This window comes from Lampris incognitus, chromosome 1 (genome assembly GCF_029633865.1).
Source record: "Lampris incognitus isolate fLamInc1 chromosome 1, fLamInc1.hap2, whole genome shotgun sequence".
Taxonomy (NCBI): Eukaryota; Metazoa; Chordata; class Actinopteri; order Lampriformes; family Lampridae; genus Lampris; species Lampris incognitus.
This window is the reverse complement of record NC_079211.1, coordinates 136,371,417-136,399,050: the sequence shown is the minus strand read 5'-3', so window position 1 is coordinate 136,399,050 and position 27,634 is coordinate 136,371,417. Positions and strand designations below refer to the sequence as shown.

The 27,634-nt window shown below is 42.3% G+C and overlaps 1 protein-coding gene across 1 annotated transcript in view; it reads left to right on the top strand.

Annotated features, from left to right (window-relative positions):
- The window catches only part of LOC130112503 (EGF-like repeat and discoidin I-like domain-containing protein 3), a 154,613-nt gene that overhangs the window by 25,465 nt on the left and 101,514 nt on the right, over positions 1-27,634 (top strand). The window contains exon 3 of the mRNA XM_056279895.1: positions 17,633-17,746. Within this exon, the coding sequence (XP_056135870.1) occupies positions 17,633-17,746 (114 nt within the window). The remainder of the gene's footprint in view (positions 1-17,632; positions 17,747-27,634) is intronic.

The following is a 27,634-nucleotide window of genomic DNA, read 5'->3' as shown; positions in this document are numbered from 1 at the left end:
AAATGGTTCATGAAGGGATTTGAATCGAATTGAAATGTGAGATGTGCAAACACGAGAATGCAACAAGTGTAAATAAACCGTAATATAAATGTTTTGCAAGCATGTAATAGATGATTTAGTATAGCTGAACTGACACATGTATGCTGTTACTTATTTCTTTACCAAACACTCATTAGATCTCCTCTTGTCTTTATTAAAGTGGGAACATGCTAGTTTGGAGAAAGGGTTAATCAAGAAAAATGAAGTTTTTAATTTGATTCCTAATTGCAACTAATGCAACAGACCCCATGTCAGCAGTGGACTCTCCATGAGCCATTTCGGTGCTTGTCATCATCAGATCATCTACAGTACGTGTGATTGATTTGTTAACCGCATCAGGTGCATCAGGTTATGATCCAAGTATTTTATTCAGTTTTTGCAAATGTTGTGTTTGATGATGAGTTATAAGGACATGATGCTGACCAGGAAAATTGTTTCGGTATGTTGGATTTATTTATTTTTTAATTTTTTTGAAGTTACCATTTCAGGGCTTGTTTGCCATGTTCTTGTTAGTATGACCCGTGTGCACTTGTAACTCAGATGCATCATAGAACATGTTTAAAACTGATTATTGGCTCAATTTTTTTTAAATGTCAAGGAGAGATAATGTGATGGACTGGCGGCCTGTCCAGGGTGTCTCCCCACATGCCACGCAATAACTGCTTTGATAGGCGCCAGCATCCCCGCGACCCTGAGAGCAGGATAAGCGGTTTAGATAATGGATGGATGGAAGGAGAGATAATCGTGTGGGCTCATTTTAAAATGATCCCATATCAGCAGATACCCAATATTCTGATTCTTCTCCTATTCAACCCCGCTTTGCCGTCTCACTCCCCTTCTTGTGCTTGATAGCGTCTCGTACCGAGTGAATCTTTCTTCCTAGAGATCCAACAGAGTGGACCTCAGGGATGTTAAGGCTGGTGTGGATCGGAGTCTCTTGTTTGGGAGAAGATCTGAATTCCCCTCACGTGGGTGGTGGATCTTCACTCTCTCAGCTTAAAATGACACTCAAGGCTTTTCTCAGAGTGCCATTCTGTCTCAAAAGTCGAGGGTCCTTTTAATTCCTCCATCCCGGCTTCTTTTCAGCTTACCGGTATATATCTTGGGAATGACGTGTGTTTGTTTTGCTCCTCAAACACCTGACATGCATTTTAAGATACCTTTCAAGGTCCTGCTGTACTGTAGCTGTGAGTAACTTCCTGGTAAAATAATCCCACTTCAAAAAGGCATGGCCCTGACAGACACTGTTCATAATCCCTTCATTCACAACCAAATGTAACGGCAAAGAAGGTAAAATGAAAACGGACTATGTTGTGTGCGAGATAGTATGTATGGGACAGTATGGGGCACTGTTCAGTGAAAATACTTGTGATGCTGAGTTAAGAGATTCCCCTATCAGGGTGGAACAGGACTATGACTGAGATTTAACACTGCGACACTGTGACTTCATCAGACCCAGGATAGACATCCTGAAATGATCTTGTTGTATATGACCTTAATAAGACAGAAATTATAATAATAAATAATAATAACAATAAGACATAAATATAATAATAATAATAATGATAATAATAATAATAACAATTAAGAAGAAGAAGAAGAAGAAGAAAAATAAATAAAGAAATAAGAAATAAGGAGAAGTAAGACAGAAAGCTGAGGTGTGGAATGTTTTTAAAATGATAATGGAAAGATATATTAATATGTAGTTATGTTAGAGAAGAATAGTTTATTAGTGGATTTGAGGGGAGGGCACTTTTATTGTGATTGGGGAAGGAGGGAGGGTGATGTTGGATTTTGGTTAAATAGTGTAGTGTCTATGTTGTATGTGTATTTTTTGTTTGATTTCTTTGTTTTGGTGTGTGTGTGGGGGGGCTGTGGGCTGGAAGCCATGCCAAAGCCTACAGGTTACCTCACTATTTTATGTCTCGTCTGCCTGTATTTTAATTTTAAATTCTTATCCTCTTGGATTCTGTAGAGTTCGATGGGTTTGGGAAATATCTTATTCCCCTATTGATTTAATATATGTATGTTATATTTTGAATGGTTTTTTTTTCTGTAAAATAAAAGAGAAAAAAAAAGACAGAAACATGCCAGGTGGTTTAGCCTGACAGTGGATGTTGAGACAGACATTTCCACCTTCAAGCTCTTCCCTGATGTAAATCGAATACACAAGCCTCGTGTTGGCCTTGTGTATGTCAAGGGCATGAACTAGACACATTTCACTGCAACAGCACCTGTCAAATAAGGCACATCCAAGGCCGGCCAACCTAGACATCCAACTCATGTCAGGATGTGTCAGCACTACTTTGAAAGATGGATGAATACTTTTCTGGACATCCAATGCAGACTGTCTTTCCCATTACAAAGCAATAATCTTTCAATGATTTAGTAAATAAAAAGTGAGAAATATATGTTACAATTTACAATTTCATTTAGCAGACACTTTTATCCAAAGCGATGCACATCTGAGAGTTAATACAACACAAGCAAGGATCTAGTCAAGAGACAACAACGCAAGGAAGTGCCAAAAATTTAGGTTCAAGTCCGATACGACATATAGGTTTCAACAGGCAGTGCACAAAGGCAATGCATAGGGTGCATAGAAGTGATTTTTTTTACGACGTGGGCAGTTTGCTAAAGGAAAGAGTATGAAGTACTTGTTCTGTGACGAGTTATCACTGGGAAACACTAGACTATGGGAGTTGCAAGTGAATACATGGTTTTCTGTGTGTTGATTGTGCATACAATTATTGAACGTCGAACCAATGTTGAATGCTTTGCTTCTAGGTAATTCATTGACTGCCAAATTAAGAAGAAGGTCTAAAGATTGGGATGGTAATTTGAGTTTTGAACGTGCAGTTGGTCGATTCTTGATCGATTCAATTTCTTGACTGTTGCATATCAAATGTGTAATTACATACATGCATATACATACATGCATACATACATGCATACATACATACATACATACATACATACATACATACATACATACATACATAAATGCATGGGTACATGCATATCTACATACATACATACATGCATACATACATGAATATATACATGCATACATACGTACGTATCTAATGGTCGAAACAATAATAACCTAATATTTGGAGCAAATATCTGCAATTTACATCCTATTTACTGTATTCCCCTTTCTTTTCACTCTGCTTTGACACCAAACAATTTTGGTCTCTTGAATATGAGATCTCTTGGTAATAAGTCATTTTTCATTAATTATTTTATTGGTTTTATATATATATATATATATATATAAAACGTTTTTTTGTGGAAACCATCAATGGTGGTGATGAAAGTGCTCAACAAATGAGGAGCGGAATATTTATATTTATATATATATATATTGAGTGTCTGTTGCAGCTAGAAAAGCGCTATATAAAATGCAGCTTGATTGAATGATTTGTTTGAAAAACAATGCCGCAAGATGGCAAACCACACAAGCCTCGAGCCATATATATATATATATATATATATATATATATATATATTGTAACATGCATGCATGAATAAGTAGACACGTTGGTCTTTGACTAACAGGTCGGACCCTTTAGTCGACTGGTTAACGATGTCGCTTGCGGAGTGGGAGACACAGGTTCACATCCCGGCTGTGGCGACGGTCTCCCAGACTGCCCCCCCGATTTGCTACATTGGTGTCAGAAGTGGGATGGTGAGACCGTGAGGTCATCGGAAGCGCGTGCGCCCAGAGGCGTGAGGGAGCTGATATGCTGAAGCATGGGGACGCGCTTCCCGAAGGAGGGGGGTAGTGTAACATGCATGGATAAGTACACGTTGGTCCTTGACTAACGGGTCGGACCCTTTAGTCGACTGGTTAACTTTGTCGCTTACGGAGTGGGAGACACAGGTTCGCGCCCCGGATGTGCCCCCCCCCCTGATTTCGCTACAATATATATATAGTATATATATATATAGTGCTTTGCATGGATATGTGTGCTTATTTTTGTCTGATCATTAGTCTGGCAATTCAATATCTAAGAGAAAATCAAAATCAAGAAAGATAGAAAGGCAAGAGGGGATAAGATGAGATGAAATGAATCAGCCGATACAGTTTAAGGTTTGGGCCTGTGCAGGTTACTTGCAGTAAAGCCCACACTTGGAGCTCCAACCCACTGAGAAGCTCTGTCTTTCCGAGAGATGTGCGCAGATGGCCCTTTTATCTCAGTCTGTTTGGGGTGTGGGCGGTGTAACATCAAAACGCCAAAAGTTTGTGTTCAAAAACAGAAATACCCACAAACGGTATGAATTAAAGAATGAAGTCCGCACCAGAGATGAAATGAGAGGACGAACCGAGCAGGGATCCGAGTGAGGCTCACAGATGTGTCATTTCTTCTTATCATTAATTTATTTATTAATGTATTCTCGTTAATGCCGAAACTCGAACGCCGCCTCGCCTTAGCTTGACATCTGAGACTATCCTTGCAGAACTGCACAGTTTCCGTGCTGGTCTAAGTTTTGTCACAAACAACAGAAAGTTATCTGTAATGTGCTGTGTTGTTAGATTCAGATCTGGGAGGGTACTGAAGGATAGCAGTAGATGGTATGAGGTATTTATGTACAAGCCTAGAACAAGGACAGTATATTACCTTCTTCAGATGGACCCTACATGAATATGCCATGCGATCTTTATCCCCGGACCCTTAATTCCCATAAATCATAGTTGTTATCGTCCCACTGTAAATAGCCCTGTCAAATAGCTGATAAAGTAGTGATAAACATTTCTTCCTGCTCAGGTTAACATGGAGGTGATGCAAATAATTGGATTTTTTTCCACTCTTTTACCGATAAATTTATTCAGGTGTCCGAGGATTGCTTTCTCATTCAATATCAAAGCTATAATCTACAAGACTGCCATGAATCACAAAATATCGGGAACAACCTGTCCTTGGCCAGACCCTGCCCCCTGCAAAAAGCTAGGATTATTACTACCCATGTATTATGGTTTTTCAAGGTCAAGGGTTAATTGCATGGTGGGAATAAACAACCTTTTGCCCACTTCCTTTGTGTCACTCACAATCCCCCTTGAGGTCAAGCATCTCCTGTTGCTTATGTACACTGATGGGTCAAGGGGATCGACTTTTATACTACTTATTTGTGTCTCCTTTGGCTCCAGGTCTCTCCAAAATCGGAGTCCAGACAGAACAGGAGCTGAATGAAATGTATGACTTACCTTTTAAAGACCATGATCAGCGAAAATAAAGCCAAACCTTCTTCGGCAATGTTGCTACTTTAAGTTAAATACAAAATGTGTTGTTTTGGTGGAAAATAACACAACTATTAGTTAAATGATAATTGATGCATTTTTGCCTTCAGCAGACGCCTAAGACATACATGTTTTTCCTCATTCCACCACCGAGGCTGAGGAGAGTCTCCATCCACGTTCTCCATGAAAATCATGTGATTAGCTGAAGATAGCCGAACCATTATACGGCAGCCTCACTAATCACTACCTAAAATTAATCATATATATATATTTTCTTTTTTATTTCCCCCCTTTTCTATCCAATTGTACTTAATTACCCCACCCTTCCGAACCGTCTCAGTTGCTGCTCCACCCCTTTTGTCGATCTGGGAAGAGCTGCAGACTACCACATGCCTCCTCCAATACATGTGGAGTTGCCAGCTGCTTGTTTTCACCAGACAGTGAGGAGTTTCGCCAGGCGGGCATAGCGCGTGGGAGGATCACCACCCAGTTACCCCTCCCCCCTGAAGAGGCACCCTGACCGACCAGAGGAGGCGCTAGTGCAGTGACCAGGACACGTACCTGCATCCGGCTTCCCACCTGCAGACACAGCCAATCGTGTCTGTAGGGACACCCGACCAAGCCGGAGGTAACACGGGGACTGGAACCGGCGATCCCTATGTTGGTGGAATAGACTGCTACGCTACCCGGACACCTTTATCATAAATTTAACCACTCTTATTGTGGTGGCTGATCCAGTGTATGCATTGAACAACACTTGAAGTTGTATTATTTGTACGCTGCTCACTGAGAATTTGAACTGACGGTCCTCACTGGTCACATGGTTTTCGACACACAACATCACTGAGCACAGCCAAAAAAAAAAAACTACTCTTGGCTGATAAATTGGAGGGACAAGTGGAAACCAGCCCATTGGACAGTGTCTCTAAGTGTGTGTGCCATCTACTTTGGCAGAGAGAAGGGAGGCTGTACCCAGATACACTTGACATATGTAATTTAATGAAGGTGGCGGGTGTGATGGACGGACAGTGCTGCTGGGAAATTACGTTTTATTCTGCCAATTATGTTCTAGGCATTTACAAAGGATGACAAGGTATTAGCAGACATTTGCTTTAACAAGGGTCAGTTTTAGCAGTGTATATAATTTCTCCAACTCGTTATTTTAAGGGTCACCTCAATATAACAAAAATTCTGATTGTTTTTACACAGGTATGCACAAAGGACAGGATGAGATGGATCTACTTGGCTTCTCTATTCCTTAATCTTTGTGACTTGTAAAACTCTCCAGAAAATGTTGCTCTGTGTGAGATTGGAAAAAACACCATTGTTATTGAACTGGAAATGCGATGACGAGGGCTGCGTGCTTCGTCGGCTGCAGCAGGTGCAGGCTCAGTGAGGGTCAGTGCAGCTGGGTGGAGAGGGCACCATTAACCCCTTCCATTGCACGCATGGTCCCAGTCCCTGGACACTACAGCCAATTTAGTGCTCACTGCCGGTGTTACTTTCTGACACACGGGGCTATTCATTGCTCTCATTACTGTCTGACCGAGATGCTGTTTTTGCACTGCAGGGGAATGAAGGTGGTATGTGCAACCTTAAACTCAACCCGTCGGGGCAAGGTGAGAGTCTGACTCTCAACCCAGGTTTGTCATAGATTGATTTTGTAAGTTATTTTGAAGCTTTGCGCCAGGTTTGTTAGTGTTGTTACTGTCAGCAGGTAATACTGTGAGCGTGACTCGAGAACCAGGTCAGACAGCTGATGCACAAGACTGAAATAACAAACAACACCGTGTTGGTTTGATAGGTGCAAATACTGGTTTCTGAAGCGTTGCCTCGAATCTTTGTCAGTGAAATGGAATTTGCAGTGGATGAAGGTAAATCTTCACTCAGTGAGGTGTGGGTATAAAGTGATAACCCATATTATCATCATCATCATCATTAAATAAGCTTAATAAAGCTCAATCAATGTGCCGTGTTTTGTTGAAGCAAAACAAAGCACACTTTGACTTGTTTTGGTGATAAACCCTTTTTCTATTGTTGCAGCTGTGTGGAGGAAGTCTATTTACCAGACCATTGGATTAATACAACACCCCCCACCTCTGAATTTCTCTCTCTCTCTTGCTCGCTCTGTCTCTCTCTCGCTCGCTCGCGCTCTCTCTCTTGCTTGCTTTCTCTCTCTTGCTCCCTCTCTGGCTCCTCTTTCTCTTCCTCTCTCTCTCTCTCTCTCTCTCTCTCTCTCTCTCTCTCTCTCTCTCTCTCTCTCTCTCTCTCTCTCTCTCTCTCTCTCTCTCTCTCTCTCTCTCTCTGCGTCCACCAAACTTTTTTTTTCTTTCAAGTCGTCCCAGACACCTTCACTTTTCTCCCCCTCATCTATCTTCGTTGCTTTTAGCTGGGGGAGGGGTGGGAGAGATTAATTGAATTCCCTGAAGTAATCCTTTCTCTCCCATCTGATTTACTGGTAATGCGCAGCCTTGAAGTCTCTCTTTCCCAGTGCTGGTCTTCCAAGGGCTGGTGGCCTCTCACACAAGTGAAAGCGAATGTAAAATTGGCCGGCTTGCCGACTGTGTTTCCCTCTCCCTCCGGTGTGTTCCGCTCCGGGCTGTTTGAATTGCCTCTCTGTTTAAACCCACTAGCAACCTTGGACAAAGCAAAATAGCAGCTGCAGATAGTGTACAGGAAAAACAGTGATTATCTACAAACAGCGGTTGTCTAGGTGTCACAGATTATTGTGGAGCTGGCATGGTCCCTTCTGCTGCCTGCAAACAACACCAGCCGATGCTGTGGTTTAACGCTACACAGCAAGTCTGTCCAACACAACCTTTATACTCTTTATACTCTTTCCCTTCTTCCTGTTTGTGTGACTGAACCAACCCTAACGGATAACAAACCATTCACTTGAAATTTATGCTAAAGAACAATTTAACACTTTTTTATGACATTTAAATCCACAGTTCATACAGGATAATAATATAAAGTGTACGGTGTGTCATTAAGTCACTATAGTCCATTTTTTGGCTACAGTCAATTTTATGTGTATAGCCCAATATCACAAATCACAAATTTGCCTCAGGGGGCTTTACAGCAACACAACATCCTGTCCTTAGACCCTCGCATCGGATAAGGAACAACTCCCTAAAAAAAAAAAAACCTTTAACAGGGAGAAAAAAATAGGAAGAAACCTCAGGGAGACCAACAGAGAGATCTCCCTCCCAAGATGGACAACGTGCAATGGATGTTGTGTTTACAGAATCAAACACAAGTTACAGAATACAACACTGAAAGAGGATAACAGAATTATAATGGAATTGTAAGATATATGAAGAATATGATGAGGAGGATGCCAAGCAGTGTCCAGATGCCACTGGAACAGCCCAGGACCCGAGCCACACGACCACCATCACCATGTTAAAAAAAATAAGTAAAAAAATAAAAAATAAACATTAGTCACACACCGGAGCCACATGACCACCATCGCCATGTGTATATATATATATACACTACCGTTCAAAAGTTTGAGATCACCCAAACAATTTTGTGTTTTCCATGAAAAGTCACACTTATTCACCACCATATGTTGTGATATGAATAGAAAATAGAGTCAAGACATTGACAAGGTTAGAAATAATGATTTGTATTTGAAATAAGATTTTTTTTACATCAAACTTTGCTTTCGTCAAAGAATCCTCCATTTGCAGCAATTACAGCATTGCAGACCTTTGGCATTCTAGCTGTTAATTTGTTGAGGTAATCTGGAGAAATTGCACCCCACGCTTCCAGAAGCAGCTCCCACAAGTTGGATTGGTTGGATGGGCACTTCTTGCGTACCATACGGTCAAGCTGCTCCCACAACAGCTCAATGGGGTTCAGATCTGGTGACTGCGCTGGCCACTCCATTACCGATAGAATACCAGCTGCCTGCTTCTGCTCTAAATAGTTCTTGCACAATTTGGAGGTGTGTTTAGGGTCATTGTCCTGTTGTAGGATGAAATTGGCTCCAATCAAGCGCTGTCCACTGGGTATGGCATGGCGTTGCAAAATGGAGTGATAGCCTTCCTTATTCAGAATCCCTTTTACCCTGTACAAATCTCCCACCTTACCAGCACCAAAGCAACCCCAGACCATCACATTACCTCCACCATGCTTAACAGATGGCGTCAGGCATTCTTCCAGCATCTTTTCATTTGTTCTGCGTCTCACAAACGTTCTTCTTTGTGATCCAAACACCTCAAACTTGGATTCATCCGTCCACAACACTTTTTTCCAGTCTTCCTCTGTCCAATGTCTGTGTTCTTTTGCCCATCTTAATCTTTTTCTTTTATTGGTCAGTCTCAGATATGGCTTTTTCTTTGCCACTCTGCCCTGAAGCCCAGAATCCCGCAGCCGCCTCTTCACTGTAGATGTTGACACTGGTGTTTTGCGGGTACTATTTAATGAAGATGCCAGTTGGGGACCTGTGAGGCGTCTGTTTCTCAAACTAGAGACTCTAATGTACTTATCTTCTTGCTCAGTTGTGCAACGCGGCCTCCCACTTCTTTTTCTACTCTGGTTAGAGCCTGTTTGTGCTGTCCTCTGAAGGGAGTAGTACACACCGGTGTAGGAAATCTTCAATTTCTTAGCAATTTCTCGCATGGAATAGCCTTCATTTCTAAGAACAAGAATAGACTGTCGAGTTTCAGATGAAAGTTCTCTTTTTCTGGCCATTTTGAGCGTTTAATTGACCCCACAAATGTGATGCTCCAGAAACTCAATCTGCTCAAAGGAAGGTCAGTTTTGTAGCTTCTGTAACGAGCTAAACTGTTTTAGGTTGTGTGAATATGATTGCACAAGGGTTTTCTAACCATCAATTAGCCTTCTGAGCCAATGAGCAAACACATTGTACCATTAGAACACTGGAGTGATGGTTGCTTGAAATGGGCCTCTATACACCTATGTAGATATTGCACCAAAAACCAGACATTTGCAGCTAGAATAGTCATTTACCACATTAGCAATGTATAGAGTGTATTTCTTTAAAGTTAAGACTAGTTTAAAGTTATCTTCATTGAAAAGTACAGTGCTTTTCCTTCAAAAATATGGACATTTCAATGTGATCCCAAACTTTTGAACGGTAGTGTATATAAAAAATTAGTCACACATCTGAGTGAGAGAAGGATAAAATGTTAAAACAGGATAACAAAATTATATGGATTTATAAGATATATAAAAAGTAAATGTGATGAGGAGGATGCCAAGCAGTGTCCAGGTGGCGACCACCAGCACCATGGAGACCTGGGGGGAGGATAGACTGCACGTGCACACAAGGCAGACTCGCATCACACCATTCACACACACACAATAAGAGAAAGGAGAAGACATCATTTAGAGAGAGAGGAAAAACATGTGAGAGAAGAGAACAGTTTGCAATAGTCAATTATAATCTCATCATCAGAACGGTGCTTGGTAAATTCATTGAGACAGAAACCGACCCGCCATGTAGTACAGGTTGTGAAGCTGTACAACTTAAAGGCAACTAATTATAGGCTAAGGCAAAAAGATGAGTTTTAAGTTTGGATTTAAAGGACTCAACAGACTCTGATTGTGTGATGGCAGCAGGCAGGTTATTCCACAGGAACATTAAGAAAATTAAGTGAAGAAAATCCATACTGGCAGTAAAATGTCATAATAATGTGTTGGTTAAGACTCAGTTTTGGGTCTTGTGGCCCTACTATCGCACTACCGTTTGAGTTTTCCACTCAGACCATTAGGGAAGAGCAAATATGCCCAGTGCAATTTATTCAGCTCTGAAAGGCATGAATCATTTATGATTTGTTTGGATGCCCCCCCCCCCACACACACTTAATCATTATTACTGAGATTGTTATGGTAGACAACATGAGTGTAACAGATCGAAGATGGTTTTTCAAAACCTCAAAAGCTGGGTTGCCCAACGATGATTGTCCATTGTTCTCCTGAGCAGTGCAGGCACGAGTCAGAACGTGTCAGGTTAACAGTTCTTAACAAGATGGTGAGTCCCCTCCAGCTAGAATTAATTAAAACATAATCCCCTTTGATTGGAGCTTGTCATTCATTTCTGTTCCACGCTAATAATTTGTTGTCAGTGTGTGTGTGTGTGTGTGTGTGTGTGTGTGTGTGTGTGTGTGTGTGTGTGTGTCAGGTTTTCTATCATAATGGGGACCAAATTAGGATAGAAAAACCTGAAACCACCTACCTTGTAGGGACATTTTATGGGTCCCCATGAGGAAAAGGATCTATTTTAGGGTTAGGACTTGACTTTTGGGTAAGGTTAGGCTTAGGTTAAGGTTAGGCATGTAGTTATGATGGTTAAGGTTAGGGTTAAGGGCTAGGGAATGAATATAGTCAATGAGGGGTCCCCACAAGAATAGCATGACTTTGTGTGTGTGTGTGTGTGTGTGTGTGTTGGGGGGGTTGCTCCCAATTGTAAGGCTTTTATTCATCCATGTCTATCAACTAAGACACAATATACAAAAATAGGACAAGACTGTCAGAAGACTACAATACAGAAGACAGACTCCTCTCACACCACATTGATCAAGTCCAAAGTTAGGATCACAAAAAAAATATTTGTGGCTGAGCATGTTAAAATTTGATAAGTTTTAATTGACCAGATTAGAATATCTAAATTGATTGGTCAAATTGAGGCCTTTCCTCTTTAGCATGTAGCAAATTGGACACAGTGTCATGTGAGTATAGCCATTCTGGGACAGGTCATGCACACCCTTGTACTCACCCCATTCAGTCCAGTTTGACCAGTGATTTTACTGCACAGCCTCACTAAGCATTTTGATTTTGTTCACCTTTTGTGATATGACGATTAGATTTTATAAATCTTACATGTAGTTGTAGTAGAAGTCTTAACACCACCCCAAAAGCTGCACTATAAGATGTGTTTCTCCCTCCTACTTAGTAGATCAGTGAGACATCTTCTGATGTCACCTAACACAAGTGAAGAGTCTTGATGTTTTATTTTGATTGATTGTGTTTTGTTTTTTCAGGTTTTTTTTGTATTGACTTCTCTTGTGCTTCCTCTTAGCTGTATGCTTATGAAACCCATCATTCAGGACCATATTTTCAGTGGCATCAGTGAAAATTAGTCACAACAATGGTCACTGGTAGCAAGTGAGATACAGCCCTCGATCTTCGATAGTAATGGGGTAAACATCAGTACTCGTCAGTTTTACTCTCTTCAGTTTATTTAATGTACATTTAAGTCCTCTGTCAATGGGACTATTACAGAGGAATAACATTAAGGATCCCTTATCATCTCTCTCTCACATACACACACATAAATACTGTATATATACTTTGATTACTCCTACACCAATGTCAAATCTGTGGCAGGTAGCGTTTGCTGGATATATTGATATTAATTTGTGGGCTGTGTGTTCACATGTGAATGAGGTGCTAAGTGGATGGATTTAAACAAGGCTGCATACATTACCCATACACACACACGCACACGCACATACGCACATGCATGATTTTTGCATCATTGCAGCATTTCCAAATTGCGTGCGTGCGAACACACACACACTCTCTCTCTCTCTCTCTCTCTCTCTCTCTCTCTCTCTCTCTCTCTCTCTCTCTCTCTCACACACTCTCTCACTCTCTCTCTCTCTCTCTCTCTCTCTCTCTCTCTCTCTCTCTCTCTCACACACACTCTCTCACTCTCTCACTCTCTCTCTCTCTCTCTCTCTCACACACACACACTCTCTCTCTCTCTCTCTCTCTCTCTCTCTCTCTCTCTCTCTCTCTCTCTCTCTCTCACACACACTCTCTCGCTCTCTCTGTTGCATGCACACACACACATGCACACTCACTTTCTCTCTCTGTCGCAAACACACACATACACACACACACAGAAGCAAGGACATGAGAAAGTGGCCTCATCCTTCAGGTTTTTTAAGTTCAGGCTTCAAGACTTTGTAGGTTTGAGTATAATGCTTTAAAAAGTTTATGGTTCATTTCATCAGATGTTGACCAAATTAGAACCAAAAATTGCTGTTTTGAGTTTCCCCTATTACAAACTTATCAGAATCGTGTTTATTGGCCATGTAGGTTTGCACATATATGGCATTTGACTGGTTTCGTGGCTCTCTCTGTGTCTTTTTTTTTTTTCATTTAGCTGCAAAGCTGTAAAGATGATGCTACTTGTGATCACAATAGCATGTTGGGTGTGGAGGAGAGCATAATTGCATAGTAAAGAGACCCTCTGAGATAATATTCATGTGTCCAAGTATATATTATAAATATTTATAGATAGTGTCTGGGAACAACAACACACTGGAGGAGTCCTACCTGTATAGTTCACTTTCTTAAGCTTAGAAAATCTCATACCTAGCAACATATTTGTGAAGTTGAGACTTGAAGATGTGTATGTGTGAGTCATTGAAGAACGAGGGTATGATTCCAGAGAGGGATTAAGAGCATTAAAGCTGCCATAGGCAAGTTTGAAAAATCATAGAACTTAAAAAAAATGGGACCTTGCATTTTACCCCCCCCCCCAATCTCTCTTTAATCCATCCCTCTAATCCCCCTCCTTTTACCCTTGCTCATAATGGAACGCAGTGCACACGGCTGTGGTTGCTGGGGGGCTGTTCCCACTTACCTTAATCAACCAGGTGCTTCAGGGCAGAGGTTATTATTTAAGAATTTGTGATGCAGATAGCAAATGTGGTGAATGTAATGACAATCTACACAGTGTGACATCTTTTAAAAACGGCCTCCGGTGCGATACAAATAAACCTGCCTTGCCTCGCCTTATTGTTTGTTTTTGTGATAACTGGAGGAACAGACTCTTAGAATCTAAATGGTAGGGCATCCGGGTGGCGTAGCGGTCTATTCCGTTGCCTACCAACACGGGGATCACCGGTTCGAATCCCTGTGTTACCTCCGGCTTGGTCAGGCGTCCCTACAGACACAATTGGCCATGTCTGCGGATAGGAAGCCGGATGTGGGTATGTGTCCTGGTCGCTGCACTAGCGCCTCCTCTGGTTGGTCGGGGCGCCTGTTCAGGGGGGAGGGGGAACTGGGGGGAATAGCGTGATCCTCCCACACACTACGTCCCCCTAGCAAAACTCCTCACTGTCCGGTAAAAAGAAGCGGCTGGTGACTCCACATGTATCGGAGGAGGCATGTGGTGGTCAGCAGCCCTCCCCGGATCGGCGGAGGGGGTGGAGCAGCGACCAGGACAGCTTGGAAGAGTGGGGTAATTGGCCAGATACAATTGGGGAGAAAAAGGGGGTAAAATACCCCCCCTCAAAAAAGAATCTCTTCTATTGATGAAAGTCATCAGATCTCATATCAACAAACTCTTTTTTTCTATCCACCAGAAGATTTTGTCAAGAAACAGACCAACATGAAACTGATCAACTAGGACATATCAGACAAATTATTATAACAGTTTCAGAAATCATATCAATGCTATTAAAGGATAGCTACACTTTTTCTAAACCCAGATCTCATTAAAACCTTACCAGTTATTTTTCAGAGTCGCACAGGCAAAAATTTTGCGGCTTGCTCCAGTATTGAGAACATGAACCACTTTGCTGTATTTTCTCACTGGGCTTCAACACAGTGCTCCAAAATCCTAATTTGTGTCCTTTTCAAAAACAGGAACTCAACAGTGCAGTCAGACATATCTCGGTATTTTTCAATGCAAAAAAAAAAAAGTTCCAAACCGTGCTTTTTATCAAGTTTAAATAATCTTAACGTGTTTCATCTAAACAATGTAAAAATGTTCTTGCAGCATCGTGGCCGTTAAGGGAGGCTGCTGGACTGTAGGAGATTACAGATGATGAGGATGCGTCAACTGCAAAAAGTTGTTCCAAATCAAATCAGACCAGTGAAGTATTTTTTGTACAAGTGATTTCTAAGTGATGCCCAACAACATTTAATGAGGCTCCAGTTTAAAAAAAAAGTGAGCCTATCTTTTAACATTTACTTACATTACACATGTACTGCTGGGTTCTCTTGCATCCTTTAGCATATTGAAAGTGGGAGTCGTGTGCATGTGGGTCTACACTGTGAAGATCGGAGTCTCTTAGAGTAACTAATTATTGTAAGCAATACTAATTCTACAAGATATAAAGAAGTTTATTCTTTTCAACAGTTCTCACCATTGTAAGTTCAAGTACAACCCTTGAGAGTTTCTCTGCTTCTGTGATTTATCATTTGAGCGCACACTCATAGGAAAGTAATCACAGCAAACGGGAATTGCCTAGAGGTTCGGAGGTTAGCAGCTCCCCTTTCACACACTAAAGAAAATGGACCCGTGAACGTCATAGTAACGAACAAAGAAGCTGTCTCCATCTGACTTGTTACTGTAAGAGCGAGTTTTGAGTGGAGCTATCCAGTATATTCTACAATATACGTATACACACACATATACATACATGAACACACACACACACTCAGACACACACACACACGTATACACACACACACACACACACACATATACATACATACATACATACATACACACACATGCATACATACATATGTGTATGTGTATATATATGTACACTACCGTTCAAAAGTTTGGGATCACCCAAACAATTTCGTGTTTTCCATGAAAAGTCACACTTATTCACCACCATATGTTGTGAAATGTCACATATATATTTATACACATATACACACACATACACACACACATATATATATATATATATATAGTGTTTTTTTCCCTGGAAACTGTCAATGGTGTTGATAGGAGTGCTCAACTAATGAGGAGCTCAACTAATGAGGAGCGCACTCCTCATCAGCTGCTAAATGAGTGTGCGACGTAGGAAACAAACTTCTACTGTTATGTATTGTTTTTTTCCCCACATCTATATATATATATATATATATATATATACACTCACCGGCCACTTTATTAGGCACACCTGTCCAACTGCTCGTTAACGCATATTTCTAATCAGCCAATCACATGGCAGCAACTCAATGCATTTAGGCATGTAGACATGGTCAAGACGATCTGCTGCAGTTCAAACCGAGCATCAGAATGGGGAAGAAAGGTGATTTAAGTGACTTTGAATGTGGCATGGTTGTTGGTGCCAGACGGGCTGGTCTGAGTATTTCAGAAATTGCTGATCTACTAGGATTTTCACGCACAACCATCACTAGGGTTTACAGGGAATGGTCCGAAAAAGAGAAAATATCCAGTGAGCGGCAGTTCTGTGGGCGAAAATGCCTTGTTGATGCCAGAGGTCAGAGGAGAATGGCCAGACTGGTTCAAGCTGATAGAAAGGCAACAGTAACTCAAATAACCACTCATTACAACCGAGGTATGCAGAAGAGCATCTCAGAACGCACAACACGTCGAACCTTGAGGCAGATGGGCTACAGCAGCAGAAGACCACACCGGGTGCTACTCCTGTCAGCTAAGAACAGGAAACTGAGGCTACAATTTGCACAGGCTCACCAAAATTGGACAATAGAAGATTGGAAAAACGTTGCCTGGTCTGATGAGTCTCGGTTTCTGCTGCGACATTCGGATGGTAGGGTCAGAATTTGGCGTCAACAACATGAAAGCATGGATCCATCCTGCCTTGTATCAACGGTTCAGGCTGGTGGTGGTGGTGTAATGGTGTGGGGGATATTTTCTTGGCACACTTTGGGCCCCTTAGTACCAGTTGAGCATCGTGTCAACGCCACAGCCTACCTGAGTATTGTTTCTGACCATGTCCATCCCTTTATGACTACAGTGTTCCCATCTTCTGATGGCTACTTCCAGCAGGATAACGCGCTATGTCATAAAGCTCGAATCATCTCAGACTGGTTTCTTGAACATGATAATGAGTTCACTGTACTCAAATGGCCTCCACAGTCACTAGATCTCAATCCAATAGAGCACCTTTGGGATGTGGTGGACCGGGAGATTCGCATCATGGATGTGCAGCCGACAAATCTGCAGCAACTGCGTGATGCTATCATGTCAATATGGACCAAACTCTCTGAGGAATGTTTCCAGTACCTTGTTGAATCTATGCCACAAAGGATTAAGGCAGTTCTGAAGGCAAAAGGGGGTCCAACCCGGTACTAGCAAGGTGTACCTAATAAAGTGGCCAGTGAGTGTATATATATATATATATTCTACCATCTTTTTCTATTATAAAGGAAAGGATGAAGGTGGTTTATTAGTTCCAAGCAGGCAAATAATCTGTTAATGTCTATGAGCAGGCCCAATCAAGTAACGGAGCAAATTCAATACATGGCTCCCACCAATGCATCCTAATGAGGTTGGCCTCATTCTAATTGCCTACATGTCTGCCTCAAAGAAATTAATGTGCCTTTTCTTTTTTTTCGCCTTTGCTCTTCTTCTAGATCTCAACGAATGTGAAAGAGACCCGTGTAAGAATGGGGGCATTTGCACAGATCTGGTCGCCAACTACTCTTGTGAATGCCCAGGGGAGTACATGGGGAGGAACTGCCAGTACAGTAAGAGCAATTGTTTCTTTTCATCTTGATCTTTCTGATATATTCTATGTCTACCATTATGCCTGTTCCATATACATCTGAAAACAGAAGCAATGATTTGTGCTTCAGTAGTTAGTTTGCTCACTTAAATTGACCAGATATACAGGTCATATCATGAGTAATATACATACACTACTATAAAGTAAACTTTAATGATTGCACATAAGCTGTTGTAACATTTTGTGAAAGCAGTGACATCCTTTTATAATACGAAGGAAATGTAGCCATGTATAAAGCCATGTAAAAGGTTTGTTGCTTGATTTCTTTGTTGAAATCAATTTGGGTCAGACGATTATATGATGCATAGACCAGAATGAAAAATTGATTCTCGTCTGTATTTTGAATTGACCTAATTTCTTTGCGGTGCGTGAAAGGCTTGGTGTATCAGAGCCACATCAAATGTTTAAAGTATACAAAGCTTTTTTTTTGGACCCCCCCCCCCCCCAATTATACTTGGCCAATTACCTCACTCTTCTGAGCTATCCTGGTCACTGCTCCACCCCCTCTGCCGATGCGGGAAGGGCTGCAGACTACCACATGCCTCCTCCAATTCATGTGGACTCGCCAGCCACTTCTTTTCACCTGTGAGGAGTTTCGCCAGGGGATTCAGTGAGGAGTTTCGCCAGGGAGATGTGGCGTGTGGGGGGATCATGCTATTCCCCCCAGTTCCCCCGACCGACCAGAGGAGGCGCTAGTGCAGCAACCAGGGCACATACCCACATCCGGCTTCCCACCCGCAGACACGGCGATCCCCATGTTGGTTGGCAACAGAATAGACCACTACGCTCCTTAGACGCCAAACGAATATCTTTGATAATCATAAATGACATTATTTCCCTGTGTTAACCAGACCTTTGGAGGACCTGAAAGTCATCAAGGCTATTTGCAAGTTTTTGACAATTTAAGCCCTTCTCATTTCTACCTTATGTAGGGTAATAAGACGATCAAGTGATTTTTTTTATGTTTTCCCTATAGGAGACCACAACTCACATTATTTTGTTTCTACCAAGGTCCTTTTTCAGCGAGTCAATTATTAAATCACTCTTTATTCTCTTACTTTTGTTCTCTTCACTGCCAGTGAAGGAGTCCCATGTGAAGCAGTGAAAAATGCATACAAAGAAATAAACTTCAAATCATGGCTGCACAGCTCAACTAGTAAAGATATATGCCTCCCCTGAAGGATTCTTTTTTTTATCATCATGTGAACTTGCCCCCAAATTTGAGTTATATCTCCCAAGATATGAGACCCCTGCCAGCGGCAGTATTTGTGTATACCAATGAATCCTATTTTTATTTTTTTTCATCTTTTTATTCTCCACCCTACAGAGGAACTTACAGCTGTGTCTTGTGGCAACTGAACTTATAGTATAAAACTTAAATCATGTGTTTCTGGGCAACACAGACTGCCCTCAAACACCTCTCGAGACATAAATGTGTCACTGGAGACAAATGAAATGTTAAAGAACAGCACCCCCTCTGGTTCAACGATGAACCTCGGGGTGGCGATTGATAGATAACAGGCTATCACTCTCAGATCGCACTGCGACTGTCTCTCAGTCCTGATGCTTTTCTTTGTATAACATCAAAAACAATCAGATTGTCCCCGTCAAAACACGCTACCCAGCTCCTCGCCCAGGCTGTAGTTCTCTCATACTTCTTGCTTGTCTCCCAGCCCATTCAATCCAACCGCTGCAGAGACTCCAGAATGATGCGGCACTTGGTTTTCAATCTGCCTCGATGTGCACATGTCACACATCTCTTTGTGTCCTTATACTGGCGACCAGCTGCTGCGCGCGTGAAGTTCAAAACCTTGTCGTTTGCGTTCCAGACAGTTCAAGGAACTGCCCTGACATACCTACAAACCAATATCAACACGTACACTCCCTTCGGCCTCTTCGTTCTACCCTTGGTAGACTATTAGCCGTACCCTCCACTAAAGTGACAAGCTCTAGGTCGAGACTTTCTCTCTCACGTAGCCCCAAAATGGTGGCATGAACTCCATCAGTGATACCGACTCACTTACTTCAAGAAAGGCCTAAAACCTTTCTCCTTCCAGACCTACTTTAATTGGTCTCTGGTGGTACTTTGCAGCTCATATGAATCATCTATGATTGTTATTCTCATCAGCTATTGCATCCTTACTTGCTGAAGTACCATTATCATTGGTACCCTCCCTCTTACCTGCTCTTGACTTTTTTTATGCATTTGTGATGATAATTTGGCTGTTTTACTGATATGTGGCAACGTTAATCTACTATGTGCTTTGGTTTTCCTGTTTTCCCCCTCTTGATGATCTAGGTGGACTTGATATTCACTTTGAGTAAAATATAATTACCATGTATCGCTCTGTGATGCCAGCTGGTAACATTCAGATGTATCTGCTAATTGCTGACTGTCTTTGTAAATCACTTCGGATTAAAGCATCTGCCAAATTAAGTTCATGTAAATGTGAATGCATCAAAAACATGCCCAAAACAACCTGAGGAAGTGCAGAGATCAGATGTGTGACTTCAAACACATCTTCTGGAGTATATGCACTGTACACATTCATGATCTATTAACATCTATAGGTGGCTGGAATATTCAGTTTCAGTCATTCATTCGTCACATTTTGGTTGGATTGTCCATCTGTCTTTCTGTCTTCGTCTTCCTGTACACACCAGTAGACGAGCACAAAAGTCATTGCTATTTGCTAGAATTTGCCAGCTCATGCAATACTATTATAATGAAATGCAAGATTATTTATTTATTCATCTATTTATTTTTTACTCGGGGCTTTGCCACACCCACTAGGTGCCAGCACGCTCTCAATTCTTTATAAACCTCATGACCGACCGCATGATGGTACAGAAAATGAGAGTGCTGTTGACACTTTTTTTAATGACTTGCTCATAAGACACAAGAGCGTTCAAAGGGAGTCGGGTTGTTCATTATGCTGTTGTGAAAAACTTTTTTTCCCCATTTTAGTTACATGCCAGGCTCAATTTGTCGAGAGAATCTGTATCCCGCAGTCTTGCTTGCTTGCTCATCTATACACAGCTGTACACATACTGCCTTGCTTATCCATATGCTCAGTGATGAACACTTTGTCTTCCACATGACATGGGTGGCTGTCCCAGTTTTAATACTGTTGCCGAGAAAAATCAAATGTCAGCATCACTGTATGGCGCCCTGTGATGACCTGGCGGCCTGTCCAGGGTGTCTCCCCATCTCCCACCCAATGACTGCTGGGATAGGCTCCAGCACCCCCGCAACCCTGAGAGGAGGCTAAACATTTTGAATAACGGATGGATGGATCATCACCGTGTGGCTAAATTAAAATAAATAAATAGATACATACATTAACTAATTTGAGATATTCAACAACATACTTTGAGTAGGTATGACTTTCAGACAAACATAACTTAAAAAAAAAAATCTAAAATAACTTGACTAAAAATTTAATTATTTGAGGTGCCCGGGTAGCGTAGCAGTCTATTCGGTTGCCTACCAACATGGAGATTGCCAGTTTGAATCCCTGTGTTACTTCCGGCTTGGTCGGGCGTCCCTGCAGACACAATTGGCTGTGTCTGCGGGTGGGAAGCCGGACGTGGGTATGTGTGCTGGTTGCTGCACTAGTGCCTCCTCTGGTCAGTCAGGACACCTGTTCAGGGGGGCAGGACACCTGTTCAGGGCGGAGGGGGAACTGGGGGGAATGGTGTGATCCTCCCATGCACTACATCCCCCTGATGAAACTCATTGTCAGGTGAAAAGAAGCGGCTGGTGACTCCAAATGTATCGGAGGAGGCATGTGGTCAGGGGCGGATCTACAGGGTGGCAAGGGGTGGCAGCTGCCACCTCTGGGACACAGTCTTGCCACCCCTGTTGCCACCCCATTTATAAATCAGATAATATGTTTTTAAAGTATATTTTATGTACATGCATGGTGAAGGTCAATGAGACCCGCGCCAAACTCATCTCAAACAGAAGTTGCCGATTTAGAATCCCCCTCCCCCTCACAGGCGCGGATCTACAGGGTGGCAAGGGGTGGCAGCTGCCACCTCTGGGACACAGTCTTGCCACCCCTTTGCCACCCCAGGAAAAAATCTCTAGATTCACCACTGCATGTGGTAGTCTGCAGCCCTCCCCGATCAGCAGAGGGGGGTGCAGCAGCGAGAGTGGGGTAATTGGACAGGTACAATTGGGGTGAAAAAAGGGGGAAAATTCCAACAAAAAAAATAAAATTTCATTATTCAAACATCACATAAATGCACACATGAACAACATCTGCTTATTTGCATTTGTGAAATACACACACAGACACACACACAATGTGAATTATTTCAGTACTTTTTACCCATTCAACACTTTTTTTTTATTACTCATAGCGTTGCCCTTGTGTTGCTCAGACGTCTAGTGTGTTGTGTGTTTAACATTCTCTTCCTCATCTCTTCACTCCACCACAGGCTCATTAGCATCGGCATGCTTGCATTAATTCAACCGTGTCTCTAATTTTTGTAGGCTGTAGGTAGGGCTTATGGGAGATGGATTCAGCTGTCACTTCACGGTGATGGTGGTGTTAGTGATATGAGCTGTCAAAGGGCTGGCGTATGCTGGGGGGGCCAGCAGGCCAGGGCCTGGGGGCTGCCTGCACAGCTCCTCTGACAGACAGCTGGCAGACAGCTTGTTAACAGTGGCAAGGTAAAAAGGACCGCGGCTCCACAAGAGTGTCTCTACACAATGTCAAGACAGGATATCTCAGGCCCGATCCATACCCGGTATTAAAATGCATCTCAGAGGATCGAGTCACTACCGAACAGCTAGAAATAAGATAGGATGTACTTTATTAATCCTCGTGGGGAAATTCGTCCTCTGCATTTAATCCAGCTCAACGCACGCTGGAGCCAGGAGCAGGTGGAAATGCATTCAAAACGGATCGAGAATCCTGATCACCCAAACCACATTCAGGGATGGTCAGAAATGCACGTGACCCTGTTGGTGTGTAATGTAGTGTGAACGCCCATGTGTTTCCTAACCACTTAGACACACATCCATCATCTGCGTAGCTGGAAATACGTATACCTCTGCATGCCATTGTTGTCACTAAAATTGTGAGACGACTTCCAAACAAACTATTTGCAACAGTGGATACTGTGGATGGACCGACAGTGACATCAGCCGTCTTCTTTCTCTCTGGTGTGAGACATCACTTGATAGTTCGTAAAGAAAGAAAAAGAAAAGAAAATTAAAAATAGGCCCTAAATTGTGTATTACAGTAATATCCAAGCGAAATTTGTTGAGAATCAAAATGTATAGTGACCATATGGTTTTTATGTTTTCGTTTTTATTTATTTGTTTGTTATTTTTATTTTTTCGCTCTCTCCAATTATTCCTGGCTAATTACCCCACTTTTCCAAGCCATCCTGGTCGTTGCTCCACCCCCTCTGCCAACCCGGGGAGGGCTGCAGACTACAACATGCCTCCTCTGATACATGTGGAGTCGCCAGCCACTTTTTTTCACCTGACTGAGGAATTTCACCAGGGGGACGTAGGGCGTGGGAGGATCACGCTATTCCCCCCAGTCCCCCCCCCCAACAGGCGCCTCAACCGACCAGAGGAGGCGCTAGTGCAGCGACCATGACACATACCTACATCCGGTTTCCTACCCACAGACACAGCCAATTGTGTCTGTAAGACCCCTGACCAAGCCGGAGGTAACGTGGATTTGAACAAGCGATCCCCGTGTAGGTAGGCAATGGAATTAGACCGCTACGCTACCTGGACGCCATGGTTTTTATGCTTGTTTTTTTTGTGGTTTATTTATACTTTGACCCTTCCAGATGGAGTATTGTTTTTGGTCTCTTTTGTTTCTGTGTTTGTGAATTTATGTCTTTATGTGTTAATGTATTAGCAACATTACAGAATAAAATATCGGTTTGAAAGATACAAAAATGACAGATGTTATGGGATTATCATCCTTGAGGGCCCAGATTAGATTTTGGGTTAGATTAAGGTTAGGGTCATGGTCGTGATCACGGTCACCAAAAAGTTACCTTGTTTTTGCCACCTCTTGGTCAAAAATCTACCAACCTTCTTTAATCTAGAGGGCAAGAGTGTTTGTTCAGTGCTACTTCCCAGAAACACTTCTAATAGTTTCTACAATGAAAGGTGAAAAAACAAACCAAAAACGTTATTTTGAAGCTCAATACGTTCTGAAGATTAGAGGTTCGAGGTCATTGGTTAAAATTGCATTGAGGTATAACTCAACAATGGCTGCAGATATAGAGCCACTTATAAATACTATTTTTTACAGATAGGACATTGTACATTTATTTGATACCATGACCTCTGACCTCTTACTTTGGGCAAACTTTTAAGGTCAAACTCAGTGACTCTACAAGAAACCTATTAATATAGGTATGCTTGAAACCAAATTCAGAATTCAGATTTTTTTTTTTGTGTTTGCCCCCCCCCCCTCCATTTTTTCTCCCCCCAATTGTATTCGGCCAGTTACCCTACTCTTCCAAGCCGTCCCGGTCACTGCTCCACCCCCTCTGCCAATCCAGGGAGGGCTGCAGACTACCACATGTCTCCTCTGATACACGTGGAGTCACCAGCCACTTCTTTTCACCTGACAGTGAGGAGTTTCACCAGGGGGGACATAGCGCGTGGAAGGATCACGCTATTTCCCCCAGTCCCCCCCCCCCCCCGAACACATGTCGCGGTCAACCAGAGGCGGTACTAATGCAGCAACCAGGACACATACCCACATCCGGCGTCCCACCCGCCGACACGACCAATCATGTCTGTAGGATGCCCGACCAAGCCAAAGGTAACATGGGGATTCAAACCGGCGATCTCCGTGTTGGTAGGCAACAGAATACACTGCTACGCTACCTGGACCAGAATTCAGATTTTTTGTTTTGTTTTGCGATACTCCAGAGCCAGCTTAGACAGGAGGACAAGCATTGCACTTTACCTTTACAGTGTGTAGCCTGGGCCTATATGGTTGTCAGATATGATCCATATGTGCTTGCACAGTGCATTTCTCCCATGTATTCTTTGAAAGCCTCATGCAGTGTGCAGAGAAAATAGATTAGATGCCAAAACTACACTCTGTTTGTATTCACTGCAGAATTGGGGCCAGTGTAAACAGTCTAATCTTTTAACATGGGTGTAGAACAGGAGTGGACTGTGCTTTGTGGCTGTTCTGCATGCTGTGTGAACTCAGCATTGACTGTGTGTACACAGGAAATGTTGTCTTTCCAAGCAAACAGTTTCTAGAAACCTGCATGAGATTGGGCCAAGAAACTAAATAAATGATTTACTTCAACTCTGTATGAATGAACAATCCTTATTCAATAAACAAAAAGAAAAAAAGAAAAAAGAATGAGACAATGTGTTCACAGAAAGTTGAATCAGTTGGACACAACATTTATTGAGAGGAAGATTTCATCACACATCTAAGTGACCTCTTCAATCTCAACTGACTGCAGGGATCCCCACCCTTATAAACAATACAGTGGCACAAGGACCAAAAACCACGATCGATTTTATATGCAAATTGCTGTGACTATTAACTAGAGTTACAATGGCCATGTGTACTATTCACAGAGGATTGGGGTATAGTTGCAGTCACAGCATTGTAAGATGGTGACAGATGTACTCTTAAGCCCCCCCCCCCCTTGGTTCAGGGATGGTCGCTCCCTCGTCACATAGATGGCCTCTTTGACTCCCCGTTCAAACCAGCGTTCGTCCCTATCAAGGATGTGCACATCCTCATCCTTGAAAGGTGGCCCCAGACCAAGTGTGTCTGCTGCTGAAGCTGTGTCTTCAAACCACATACTTCACATACAGGGGGCAGTACTATAGGCAGAGGCATGGATGTGCTATGGGTTCCCCATCACACCTGTAGTGGCCAACTTGTATATGGAGGACGTGGAAAAGAGGGCTCTGATGTCATATCCAGGAACACCACCTAGCCATTGGTTTAGATTTGTGGACGACACCTGTGTTAAAATTAAATCTCAGGACATGTCACATTTTTAATGACAATAAATTGAATTGAATTGAATTTCACCGACCACATCAACTCTGTGGACAACCATGTCAAGTTCAACACTGGTAAACATGTCCAGATGAACTAACTCAAGTTTCTGTGATTTCCTTACCTGGATTATTGAGCATGTGTGAAGACATTTTAGGCCAACGTGCTGTTTTTTTAGTTAGTGTCCCATGTTTTATGGAAAACCAACCACTTGTGAATGCAAGTATTCATGGCCTCTGATGGAGTAGGTACTGATGGCCAAGGAGTTAATGGAGGTGGGATTACTGTATATCCCCACACAATAGGTTATCGTGGAAAAGTTAAGCTAACACTAGTGTTTGGTAAGAACAGTGCCCTCTCTCATCTATCTCATGGACCATGCATGGCAAGTATCTTAAGATGGAGAGGACAAAAGTTCAAGTTACTCACCTACTGATACCTTAGCCCATATAAGAGGCTGCTACAGAAAACACACACACACACACACACACACACACACACACACACACACACACCATAACCATTGCTGAGAACAGTGGTGAAATAATAGTTACAATTAAATAATCACATGCTTTACTGCTCCTTAAACGACCCATAAACAAACATGTGGTACTCATTTCACCACACAAACTCTAGCCACAGTTGTGTCCACAAGCCAGGACCTCCCTGTGTGTGTGGTAGCACCTCAAGTCAATAAACCTTCTCTGTGACTTCGCTGAATGCAGGTATGTTTTTGTGAGTCAGAACTTTGGGAACGGCACTTCTGCTGACTCTTGTGCCGGGCATTGTAAGAATCAGAGCGTATACCACATGGCCACATGACCGCAACCATTGCTGGTTTGAATTCAGCTGGCAACCTTTGTTGCATGTCTTACCCCTTCCTCTCTCTCTCTCTCTCTCTCTCTCTCTCTCTCTCTCTCTCTCTCTCTCTCTCTCTCTCTCTCAATTTCCTGTCTGCCTCCACTGCAACTATCTAACAAAGGTAAAAAAACAAACAAACAAACAAACAAATAATTGAAAAGATAAGAGGGCATCCTTGTTCCCAACTATCTCATGATACTGTGTTTGTGGGGGAAACTAAATGATATTGATCCCTCTCAAACCAGGCGATTGGGCGAGCTTAGCTCACCCTCTGACTCACTAGTCCATGGGCCAGAGCCCAAAATTTCCTATTTCGGTACACTCAAGGTGGCAAAACTTACTTATAATTTTTGAAAGGATCCATGTCTGTAGATGATATTTTGGTATGATAACCATTCCTGAGTGGCAGCTGTATCACAGTTATCAGCTCATGAAGTTAACCACCCCCTAAAGTAAATTGCATTTTAGACGCTGGTGCATATCCTGGTTTAGCCTTATGGTCAGGACATTTTTCAATGTTCTATAATATTGTCTTTGGTATCATTTTAAAGGGGGCCTTCTTAGCTTTCATTCAAGCCCTGTTGTGGATATTTCTCACAAATATAGAGGTCACTTGAGCTCTTCAACCCGTCAATAACACACATCTTTCTGCAATGTTCGCCTAAACTATATACTTTCTTTTAGCCCTGTGGCATCTAGGAATATCAGGGACACGAAACACAAAAACTGGAATACTCACAGGACTGTACAGATTCAGGAAATGTATAATATACCCATACTATTTCATTGTGTGAGGTGATTGTGAACCTTAAATTAGAAGGGCATTATTACTAAGAAACTAACTAGACCAAAGCCAGTTAGTCCATGGGTCAGACCAGATATCGATATCACCCAAGGTGACACAACTTCACTGGTGCCATTTTATTTTGTACACTAACAGAAGTAAAATAATACATGATAAC